Consider the following 13,295-nt stretch of genomic DNA (forward strand, 5'->3'; position numbering starts at 1 on the left):
TCAACATGATTGGTTATGATGCCATGAAGAAATTTTATGCTGTTAGAAATGCGTCTCTTACTTAACGATTCAAAAGAGAAGCGCTCAAGCAATAGTTCTTGAGAAGACCCTCTTGCTGGGTACACTCCATCTACCCTGAAGGACATATACTTAAGAAATTTTCTTTGGATTCCTTCCACTGCTTTGATATGGACATCATAGATGGGATACCAAATTAAGCAACAGTACTCTAGTTTAGGTCTCACAAGGGAATAATATAGTGAGAACATGGTGTGTAAATTGGTAAAATTTTTACTATTCCTTATAAGAAAGCCCAATGTTTTGGTGGCTGAACTGGATATTTGACGTACATGCTCAGCAAAACGTAATTCACTGTCAAATACAACTCCCAAATCTGTAGTGGATACCACCCGATTTAGTGATACTGCATTCAGTGTATAATCATATAATACGGGATTCCGTCTTAATGTTTAGGTGCAAGTTATTTGCAATACACCAACTAAAGATCGCATTTATACGATCCTGCAGTAACAGACAATCGTTTATGGATGATATAGAGTAATATAGCTTGAGGTCATCGGCGAATAGCAAAAAATTATTAGATATTGACGCGCCGATATCATTAATAAATATCAAGAATAACAGAGGACCCAGGTTGGAACCCTGAGGCACACCAGATGATGCAACATACAAATCCGAGGTGAAATCGTTATAGGTGACATATTGAGACCTGTGTGACAAATAAGACGTAAATAGTAGTAGAAGTGATTGACTAAATCCAATGCTGTCTAGTTTATTGATTATTATCGAGTGGTCTATGGTGTCGAAAGCTTTCTGAAAATCGGTATAGATCACATCCACTTGACCATGGTTATCCAGTATATGACACGCATAATTTGTAAAACAAGCGAGGTTAGTTGTCGTCGACCTATGTCGCATAAAGCCGTGTTGATGTGGCGAGATATAATTTCTTACCAGCGGGTAGATGAAATCATATAAAACCATTTCAAAGACCTTTGAGTGACTGAATTTGTAAAGAACAAAAGTGATCTGAAGGATTTGAAGCGTAAACTAACACGAGCAAATTATTCGACACAAGTAACGTACTTAAATAAAAATCGTAGATATCGATTATTGCAGCGGGTTTCAGAAAAAGGGCAATCGGTCGAGAATACTTGCAGTTACAAATCAGGTCTTTAGGTAATAATTTCGATGTAGGTCAGAAGAGCAAATATCACGTGATTCGACGATGTCAATCTAACTTAAAATGGCGGGTTCATGTAAAATCACCCAGGTTCGATGTAGGCATTGATTCCACAACGAATGTCGACGGAGGTAGTAATATAGTAAGCAAGTAAGCAATAGATATAGGCAAAGGAAGGGGGAGGAGAAAATGAGAGAAGACAAAGCTCCAAAAGAATATACGTATTAAAGTCTGCGTCATCATCTCTCACGGTGTAAATCACTTGTAAATATAAATCCGTTAAAGCGGTTCGATGAAGTAAGTCAACCACTGCTCCAGAAAGAGAAAAACTCCAAAAAAATTATAATTGTCGATATAAATCCCTTTTCAGGTTGACATAAGTCAAGTAAACCAAAGGCGTATTACATTTCTTTTACAAGTAACCACCATGAGAGCACAACCTTCTCTGAAGAAGAACGGAGAACAAGTACAGCTTGTACGCCAGCCAGAATTTAAAAAGGAAGGGATAAAATTAAATGGTACATAGCGTGACCTTTAGCGGAAGAATAAGACACTATGAAATGAAAACTTGACCAACAAAACTAACTACAACGAGATCTTGCACGAGAAATACACAGATTGCGTAACGATTACTAAAAGGAATATGAATTTTAAATGTTGAATGTAAAAAACGTCAACACAAGATTCTTTATTTTGAATTATAACCAATTTTTGTTTCTTTAATTAAATCCAGATTTTCAAAGTTGTGGTATTATTTTTGAATCGCCCTATATTTATTAAGCGGCAGAACAAAGCGATTTAGGAGAGTTGATGGTGTCCGTCTACATGATAACCGCCAAACGCTTGGGACGATTCGGTTCAAACCGTACACAGTTGACTTATACTGGCCGGCCTGTATGGCGGAGTGGCGTGGAAACACGACTCAACGTCCCTGGTTCGAGTCCGGATTCAGGCATGGATATTTGTAAATGTATAGTGGATTGGATTGGTAGAGCAGCCCCTGGTTGAAACCCCACCGACTTAAAAATAAAAGACAAAAAAAATACCACACGTAACAAGCCTATGGGTCAAATCCAATGACCCCGTAGGTGCTCTGTCGGTGTTTTAGGCTCGCTTTAGGAGTGTATTCATTAGATGAACCTTCTGATTTTGAAACTTGTTGGAAGGGTGGTGCTGAGCAAGGCATAATAAAACACCTGGATGTAAGGATGTTATACAATTCTGAATAGAAAGCTGCATGGCCAAATTCAAAACTAAAGTAAAGGAATAACTGAAAGTGGTTATAATTGAACCCTCACGATAGTTCTGTCATTCTGACATTACAAACTACACATGATTCGAGTAGTCATGGCAAGTGACGTTGTAACATCGTGTTCGTTACACATTTTACCAATCTCTCTGATTAACCAATAAGCAATTTACTGGTACGTGAACAGAGTTGATAAACAAATACAATACAAATGTACATACAAAATAATTGTTACATTCAAATGCACATTAAAATGACCATCTCTACTAAATAACAACCAAGAAGATATGAAGAATCGCAGTTTTCGATGAAATCTATCCATAAATGGAAATTCAAAACAACGGCAATACTAAAACAAGTACCATCATTCTCCATGGCCCCTTGTCCAGATCGGTTATAATTTCCCGTATCTCGAGAGGGCGAAAACGACGAGTCAATATATTGCTGTGTTCCCACGTTGGGCGCCAAATAAATAATGCTGTGGCCCCACGTGGGACGCCAAATACATAATACTGTGCGCAATGGCGTGCGAACTACACTACCAACAAAACACATGTTCAGCTAGCTCAAACAAATGAATTCTCCTCGTACACTCCCGGCATCTGCTACAAATAAAAGTCCCAATATTGACCTAAATAACAATTTGGGAGACTCAGTGGCCTCAATCAACGAGAATTTACTACACAAATTTTGATAAACACCTCAAATAATGGATACGAAAACAAATTCTGACATGAACACTGCACTCTAATCGGGTCGCACAATGGGTTTGAATAAACACACAATTAATTGATTGACGAAGAGAAGAATTTATTCCGAAAGACATTAAATGAAAATTAATACAACATTCTTGAAAGAAAACGAAGCTTACAAAGTTTGTTTAAACAAAATATTCCATTTTGATATTTATGTTTTATTGCTGACATGCATGACAAAAGTGACCAGAACGCTGCAAAAAAAAATGCTAGCAGGCATGACCTTAACTTCGGTACCTGTTATTTTGAAAATCCGAAAAAAATTGTAGTACAGTCAAATTAGATCAAAAAATGGGCATTCCGTGCATCAGATATGTCATCTCTAATTTTTCTTTTAAATTGTTAGGATCAATATAGATGTGAAAAATCCAAGTTTTCGACATTGAAAGACCTGTGCGAGCGACACAGCACTTGAAAATATGTCATTTTTTTCGCCATTTTTTGGTTTTTGTGAGTTTTACTCCTGAAAAACCGATTTTAATGCAATTATTGTCGTATACGTTTTTGAACTAGACAAAATTTATGACAATTTAAGCCCTAAACGATCTCCGCAAGTCTAATAGTTTCCGAGATACGGCGCTTCAACTATTGGTAAAATTGATTAGTTTTACAAGTTTTCTCAAAATTTGCGTTTTTTCTTCGCAGAAAGTAAACTTACAAAATATGCACGAAGAATTGTCGTAAGTCGTGAGTCGTAATAAACTTGTTGTTGAAGAAGTGCTAAAAATTGCGGATAATGAAAGTAAATTAAGTATTGAAGTCGAAAAACATCCATGTTTATACATATGATGCGCTATTCATTCAAACCATAGTGTTGTGACTTGTGAGTAAGCTTTCTGCTACTGTCCCAGATCTTCTATATTCGGTGTCCCTTTTGATTAAAATTTGATTAAAACTGAAGAATTTACGAATTTTTGAAACGCTGTATCTCCACAACTATTAGACTTACAGAGCCGGTTAAGAGCTTGAATTGTCACAAATTTTGTCTAGTTTAAAAAAGTATACGACAGTAATTGCTTTAAAAGCTGTCCTTCAGAACTAAAATTAACCGAAACGTAAAAATAATAGAAAAAATGGCGTATTTTCGAGTGCTGCGTTGCTCGCACAGGTCTTTGGATGTCGAAAAGTTGGATTTTTGACATCCATACTCAGCCTAACAATTTAAAAAAAAATAGAAATGACACATCTGATGCAAGGTATTATGATAATTTGACTGGACTATTGGTGTAAAAATTAACTTTGGTTACACACCTTTAGACGTTGACCAATTCAATTACCTTTTAGCCTTCAGTTTTTGTATAATTAAATTAAAATAATTATGCAAAATTTAGAAAACAAAGTCTCTGTGAAAGAGTTTTGTGACAATGGGGATTTGCAAACTCGTCTACGGCAAACCTTGTAATGAGTTACAAGTATTTAAAAATACTTCTTTATTAAATGATGTGTTTTGGGTTCGTAAACCGTGGTTCAATCTACCCAATGATATGATCATAACCAATCCAAAATTAGTTTTTAAACATGCTCAATTCTCAAAATCTCATTTATTTTGAATTTTGAAAAAAGTGCCTTTAGAGAATAAATAATTCGTGAGTGCTTGCGAAGTAATATTACATCGCAATCCTAATAACCACTAAGAATTGAAAACTAAGTACAGGGTGTCCCATTTTCGACACTATACTTTCGTAATCAAAAGAGATGCAGAAAAATGTTTCATACAAAAGTTTCTGAATAATTTGCGGTTTTCAATATAAGGATACGAGGTCAAGTTATGGGACTGACTTCAATTTTTTTTATTGGAAGGCCCTGTATATTTTACATATTAAAATCTCCTTTCAAAAATATAGAAAACTAGGGATGATAATGAAAAACATTCAAATCATTTAAAAAGTTGAAAAATATTTTTGAATTTTTTTAAAATCTTGAAGTTTTTTTGAATTTAATATGTTGGATTTTTTTGACAATATACAGGGTGTTCCAGTAAAATAATTATTAATTACATTAAGTCGCACAACTTTTTTACCTGACCCGGTGTACTTATTTTGACAATGGCAGATTATGCAACAATCATTTTTGTAATCAAAATTTTTCTGTATCTATTCAATAGGAAAATATAATTTCGTTCTGAATTTGACAATCTTTTTTATTCTTAAATTTTGATTTTACACCCTGTGCATTTGCAGGGAACATCTTTCTAATGCCGATAAGACTAGTTTTTATTTTTATTAGCAGTGTCTATCCCCCTTAACTAAAAGATCGGACGAGTTCCAAATATAGTTCTATGGCTTCAAGGCAATGCGTTTTACAATCAATGAATTTGAAAATTTTTAAATTGTTGGCACATTTTACTAAAATTTGTATATTGAACTAAAGAGTATGGCATTTTTTAGGTAACTGCTATATTGTCCTCGATTCAATCAACTGTCTATAACTGAAGATGTTTCGGAATACCGTTAATTATTACTCGTATTTATCTACAGCAGCTGATACTGGCCGATATAACACAACGAAATTTAATTCAATAACTACTTGCGCAATTTAACCGCTACAGCTGTAAACTTGTACGTCTCCGTCCGTCCCACTCTTTCCAAATATATCTTTTTTGTCCGTAAATTGCGTACCATCTGCGAGAGATTTATGCCCAAATTTATTTCGAGTCAAATGTCCTACTTCTCGTTTGTTTATGGCGATATTCATTGCTGCGATTTATATTGCGCTGTGACGCGCGGAAATATACCCACTTGAAAGTAGTCGATATAAGGGGGATGATGGTTGTCGTAAAAGTACTGGGAGTGGGACACTTCTCAAAATCGATGGGAAGGCAATTTGAAATTGTTGTCGTCGTTATTTACAACAAATAAAAATCGAGTACGAGGGCCAATTATTGCCCTTTTTAATTGAACCTTTTTTTAAAGTAGGTATGTAAATAATGGGAATACAGGGCGAATTGTAATTCTTACATTATTTTCTAGTCTGCTCTTTAAAAACGAAGTTTGCACAATCTTAATAGTTTGTTTGTTCCTGATTTGTTATTTATATCAGCTTGGTGTATTGCGTATGCGTTTGTTTACGATCAAACGCTTAATTGGGTGAATATTTTATAAGTATGCGCAGCATGTTTTTCAAAAACAATAATTTGAGTTTGAGTTGCGTTAACACTGCCGATACTTGCTTATAAGTGAGTCGCGTACACTTCCATCAAACTCGGAGCTCGGCATGGTATTGACCAATCTAGCAGTAAACTGTATATACTGAAAGAAAATGACGAGGAAAATGATTAAGAAAATAATCTACATACATGCCGCTAGTTCAACATGGGGCTCTAATTTGAGGGAAGTGTTCATACATCACCAATTTTGTTGGTGAAAAGGCAAAACACATTACCTTGATGCACAAGCACTAAATTTTGCTTTTTTTCAAACCAATATCATTGCATATTCAAATTAAATTGTTTCTAATTACCACTATGCCATGTCTACTATGAGCATTGTAAAAATAAAGTAGAATATTGAATTACTGATAGTCGCAACTCACAAAAGAAATGACCCTACATCCCAATTCGTCCGGCTTATGCAGGTACAGTTAATCCCCAATAAATCACCATCCCCTGGAAATTTTTTTTCTAAGCAAAAATGCTTTCTTCAAAAGTATCGTATATAGTGCGTTCGAGATAAGAGGGTCACCTCAATCTCTCTTTTACTTGGCGAGATACGAAAAATGTGTTAAATATAATCTTGCTTTTCAAATGCATGATTTTGTTAAGATATTTGAAGAGCGCAATTAATTTGCTGTACGACAACATAAAATATGCATATGGTTGATAATACAACAAAATTGAGAAATTCGTGATTCAATATTTAGAAAACTCGAGAGAAAACTTATGAAATTTAACATACCGTGTGCAATATCCCACGAAAAAGATACGATCTCTCCGTGTAACAGATACCGCGCATCCTAACAGCACACGACATGCTAGATTTTATAAGTTTTCTAAATATTGACGAATTTCTCAATTTTTTTTGTATAACAACCATATGCAAATCCGTTGAATCGTTATCTCCAAAAATTGCCACGTATGTACACGGTGCCCAACTAAGAATGCGAGGTACTGTATCTGAGAACCTATCCATTGTAGAGGCTTGCTTACTAAAACGGCCCCGAGCAAAACCTGGAAAATATTTTTAAGTTTCAGAAATTGCCGCAATATGGAATGTAAAAAAGTGATGTTTCTGTGAATTCCGCTATATTAACCTAAAAAAATGTCCGGTCTTTGAACCTTTTTTGTTTGACAATTTTTCCTGTATCTCTAAAAACTAAGTGGTGGGCGGTATTCAAATGATTCCGTAAAGAACACCCTGTATCTTCGAAGCGGCTGAGCCGATTTAAACAAACTTTAAATTTTATAACTTAGGATTCTCATTCGCCATCATAAATAAATGTATATATGTGTTGTGGGTAAAGTGTAAGAGCAGATATTTTAATCTGAACTTCGCCCATTCACTGCGGTTCATAAATTCGATTCTTCTTTTCTTTGTACATGTTTATATATTATTTTAGTTGTGTTTTTTTTTAACGGAATGTGAATAAAGGCCATTATTATATTATTATTATTAAACTCGGGTTAGTTCAAAAGAGCTATTCGTGAGCTACAAGTTTTGTTAGTTTCACATAGCACCGCTTGAGGGCTTTTGTCGACATTCCGACAGAAATGGTTAATTTTTTCAAAAAAATTAAATGCATTGCTACGATTTTTTTTCATGAAAAATTAGCTAAATGATGCCTAAACAAGCTCGCGAAAACAGCATCTCGATATCTTGAGATACATATATGACACAGATAGATAGATAGATATCGTGATGGTCAGCATTTCGAGCATTTACGGCGGCATTAAAAGCTTCCTTTTTTAAATCGATCCACCTTAGGACCACAAATTATATAATAAAAATAATTCCGGAAAAATTAGCTTAAAAAAATAAAATTTGGAGGGTATAAAATTTTCTTTGCCCTAAATTTTAGGTTAGGAACAAGATATCGAGATGCGGTTTTCGCGAGCTTGTTTAAGCATCATTTAGCTACTTTTTCATGAAAAAAAATCAAACCAGCGCATTTAATTTTTTTTAGAAAATTAATGATTTCTGTCGGAATGTCGAAAAAAGCCTTCAAGCGGCGATACGTGAAACTAACATTCAAATATTATAACACTTGTAGCCGAAGAATAACTCTTTTCAATTAACCCAAGTTTGTTAAAATTGGCTCAGCCGTTTCGAAGATACAGGGTGTTCTTTACGGAAACTTTTAAATACCCCCACCACTTCATTTTTAGAGATACAGGAAAAATTGTCAATCTGGAAGGGACAGAAAAATACTGTGCTGAGTTTTTACTCATAATATCATCCACACACCACCCACCTTATCGTCAATTTCATCAAAGTTATAGAGACGAGCCTAGTTTCGTTTGTACTATGTGTGATTGTACGTTTTGTACGAGAGTAAATTTATCTCATCCGTCACGAGACGGTATAATATACACTCGAATATACATATATTTACTTTTTATTACTCATCGTCTTTGAAATTAACTAATATACACATTTAAAGCGCATTTAATAGTTTTGGAGTAAATACAATATGAGTTCAAAATTATTGTTAATTATACGCATTAGTTGGCACTTTTATAGCAGCATAAGCCATGAAAAATAAGGCGGTTCGATAGCTCAGTGGGCAAGGCCGTCGCTTCCACGGTCGAGGATCGAATTTTTTTACAAGGCTTTCAGTAAATTTATGCTACAACTTTTTGTATTAATTATTTTAATTAAAAGGAACGATTGTTATAATGTTAGAATAGAAAAGATACTAAGAAACACTTAATTTATACAAATCGCTACGCGGTTTAGCGGTAAGCGCAAATTAGAGGCGTGAGAGAAGCTTTCAACTTAAACGATAAGAGTTAGTCGCTTCTGTCGGCACTCACCAAGTGTCACATTGAAATTTTTTATTATCCATTGTGATCTGGTTACAGATTTTTTATTTTTTTTTTATATTGGTATGTAAATTTACAATCTACTTATGAAACAAGTAATTAGTAAATGTTTTATGGTTTTTTTACAGGTCATGTAGGGTGCCGTGGCCATTGCCACTTTCCCCATATGTAATATTCTACTACGAATTGTTATTATAGTAAGTCATGTGGCCATAGTCGCTTCAGTCTTCAGCAAATTTTTCTTATGACAGACACCGAGAACGTATCAATTGAAACTCTCTTTTTTGCGATGAACGCGAGTGGTAAATTGTAGCAGCAATTTGGCAATACCGCTATACGCAGGTGTGCAAACGACAAAAATGCTTTATACTACACTACTAATATAGGTCTTGTCTATTGAAATTACAATCAGCACAGGTAGAAACGAACAACAACAAACAAATAAATTATAGTCCCTGGATCCGTAAACACGAATATTACATAAGTAATAAGATAAAAATCGTTGTGATTCCATTACAATACAGTAACGCCACAAAAAAAAATGCTCCTCCGACGTTGAGAGTATTGATGGAGTATCGTAATTACTCTCTATATTGGGGAGGAAAAGGTGCCATTAAAATTGATAAAATTTGGCACATTGTTGGTGTCAGAAATAAAACGATCCCGTTGCCATCTTGGGGAGAATCTATGTCTATGATATCTCTAGCCATATACGAACTCATTTATTAACAAACTGTACAATAGATGCGAAATTATCGCTCTGTTTGCTTCGAATTAAGATTTTTCCCACACTCTTTAGGGATTGAGTAAGTAATACACGGTTCACCGATCGATACCTGTCTGTTTTCGTAATGCATAAACATTTGGGATTAAGCTCAACTTACCCTCCAGAGTTTCACTGGGTCACCTGGGTCACTAAATTAAACTGGGTCACTGGGTCGCTGGGTCACGTCATACTCTGTTCAGTTAGACCCAGTGACCCAACTTGACCCAGTGACCCAGTTTGACCCAGTGACCCAGTTTGACCCAGCGACCCAATTTCACCCGGGGACCCAATTCCACCCAGTCACCTAGTTTGATCGAATAACGCAGTTAAGTCAGTGCCCTCGGTTCAAGTGTACAGATTATGAAATAAATGAAATGCTGGTTTGTTGAAAATAATACTCGATTGCTTGACAACTGCCATTTATGTGATGTTTGCTTTAATACTGCCGTAAAAAACTTTCAATGTCCCGAATTGTATTAGAATAATGTTATTTCTTTGCTTCAGGGCTTACCAGTTTGCTTACAGGTGTTCATTCACATTTAATTTTTTTCTACTAGTTAGCTTAATCCAAATAAATCTTTTCTCTAAATACTTTCATTGACAACTTGACTACAAACGATAAACAAATGCATTTGATTTTTTTAGGTATTAGTTCTCTTGAATGAAATTGGGCTAAGTGCTTGTTGCCGAATATTATTGAGGAAGTTTTTCTTTAAATTAAAAGTTACTTGAAATTGTTTTGGATGATACCTAACAATAATTTAATTACTGGGCCACCGGGTCAAGACGGGTCACTGAGTAAAGCTGGGTCAAGATGGGTCACCGGGTCAAGCTGGGTCACCGGGTCAAGCTGGGTCACTGGGTCAAGCTGGGTCACCGGGTCAAGCTGGGTCACCGGGTCAACTGGGTCACCGGGTTACTGGGTCAGTAAACTAACTGGGTCACCGGGTCACTGGGTCACTCTATGCTTGACCCAGTCCAACTCTGTTACCCTCTACTTCAAAACGTATAGGTAGTATTCCGATGGGTGCTCTTCATTTTGTTTGGGAGTTAACGCTACCCCTTTTTGCCAAAATCCTCGCCCAAATCTATACAACTATTAGTAAGACTCTTACTTTCTTAGTTACCAAAATGGTGTATTTGTGTCTAATGAATCTGTAATGTAAAAAAACTACACAACATCGTGTTTTTCAGATAAAAACAAAAATGTAATGTTTATATGGACCACCCTATATATTATATTATATGACAGTTTATTAAATTATCTACAAACGTTTTTATGCACCATAGCCAAAATACAAAAAAAAACGTAAATTGAATGGGTTTAATAAAAGTTATTATTACAAAAAAACAAGATTTTTCAATTATTTTTATTTCGATCTAGTCCCCGAGATGGGGTGGCCACTACTCCCAGGTTGAAAGCGCCCTTTGGCATAATATAGGACAGGTAGATTTTGGTCCTTAGACTATTACCTACCTATTGTCAAAATTTCAAGCTAAACGATTTATTTTGGTAAAATCTGAAGCTTTGACCGATACCCCTCGTCCAGGCCTTTCATTTTCTCTTTGAGAGTACTCTCTTACGACACTCCGATTTCGAGATGCGGATTTTTGATTCGCATACTCAACGTCTGGCGTTTGAGGTGCGTCCGTCCGACTGGCAATACTCTTTCTTTCGAAAACGCGCTTCCCAGATTTGCTTCGGTCCTGGGCATACTCTAGCTGGGAGTCGTGAATTCACGAAATCAAAATCGATTTGTAATTTCGCTCCCTTTTAGTCCATTCATCACGTTTATTCTTTCTCTTTACGAGTAGCTTCTGTGCTGCAGTATCATTACTCTCCGCCTGCACACAATCCCCACAACTGGTGCTCCTCCAACAGCACATGTACGCGGAATTTCCACGCGGCGTAATTTGTTTACTTGGAACAACGCAACAAAGAAAACGATCACTTTTTAGGGGAATTTTTCGAGGGAAAAAATTCCCCTTATGTGATGGTTTTGTCCATCTCTTCCTTGTCTAACTCGAGAACGGAAAGAGACAGCCATTTCAAATTTTCGCCAATCGATTTCTACGAGTTTTAAGTGGTATTGAATAAGAGCCGGATCAAAAGTTTGGTTTCCGAATACGAGGGGCGTGACATTCCCCTACTGAAAATCGTATGCGATTCTTCGTTATCTTGTCATTTTTTCCAACATTACGACGATTGCACTTCCTTGGTACCGAAACCCGCAACCTTTTCAGATGGAACAATAAGAGAAAGAACTTTAGCATGACTTTATAAGTTAAACAACAAAAAGGAAACGTGTATTTTGCGTTAAAATTAATAATAATAATAATGAAGTTTGTCACACTAAGCTGTGCCGTAGACAGATAGGGGCAATCCGAACAGTGTGGTTGTCATCCCAACAGATCAGTAGTATTGAGCATAACAATTTGCAGCTTGCGTCTTTTATTTTTTGTTTTCATTTAAAGATAACGGGCGATCAAAAAAGGATTAACGTCGAGTCGCCTTTGGAAGTTCAAGCTTTCCATTGTAAACAAAAATTCCAAAGGTGACTCGACAGCAACTCTTTTTTAATCGCACAGTATTTAACTAAGGGCTTTGTTTATTATTGCAACCAGCGAAACTTTGACTGTGTAATTGTAAATCAGGAATACTTATTTTTTTCCATTTTTACATGTTAATTTCATGACATTTAATTGATTACAGGTGGAGATGGAATGTATCACTTCAAAGTATTGGTTCCCAGTGTCGCAGCTGGAGCCATTATTGGAAAAGGCGGAGAGACTATTGCACAATTACAAAAGGATACTGGAGCACGAGTCAAAATGTCCAAATCACACGACTTTTATCCTGGTAAGTGCGACACCATTTACAGTGTTTATTTTTGATACCATTTTACGAGATGCTCCAAATGGGCCCCTTCATTTTTAATTGAGATGTGAAACGGTGTTTTTTAACGAAAAATTGGAGAGCGGCAGCGAGTGACCAAAGAGACTCGCTGTATCTATTTGGGCCGCCCGTTTCGTAACGATCATAAATTTGCGAAACAAGGTCATAAGTACTAATGTATAATCGCAGAAAGTACGATTTTTATCTAAATGGTGAGAAACGCGCTTCTATTCATACGCGTTGGGTGTACATTTAATTTAATTAATTACGCCCTACTTTGATTAAAAACATAAACATTAAGTTATCATTATCGCATACCATTTAGTTACTTCATTCTTCAATTACGAGCTAAATTAACATGATTCACTTATGTACAGGGTAAAATAGAACATGCTAACAGTCTTTCGTAGACGATTGACGCGTATTAAAGCGCACACCCTGTATGATC

The 13,295-nt window shown here is 35.8% G+C and overlaps 1 protein-coding gene across 3 annotated transcripts in view; it reads left to right on the forward strand.

Moving 5' to 3' along the window:
• Window positions 1–13,295, forward strand: part of LOC116162685 (RNA-binding protein Nova-1) — a 75,145-nt gene that overhangs the window by 29,280 nt on the left and 32,570 nt on the right. For all 3 annotated transcript variants that reach the window (XM_031476355.1, XM_031476354.1, XM_031476356.1), the window contains exon 2: window positions 12,665–12,811. In XM_031476355.1, coding sequence (XP_031332215.1) covers window positions 12,665–12,811 — 147 coding nt within the window. The remainder of the gene's footprint in view (window positions 1–12,664; window positions 12,812–13,295) is intronic.

Source organism: Photinus pyralis, unplaced genomic scaffold (genome assembly GCF_008802855.1).
Source record: "Photinus pyralis isolate 1611_PpyrPB1 unplaced genomic scaffold, Ppyr1.3 Ppyr1.4_LG2, whole genome shotgun sequence".
Classification (NCBI taxonomy): Eukaryota; Metazoa; Arthropoda; class Insecta; order Coleoptera; family Lampyridae; genus Photinus; species Photinus pyralis.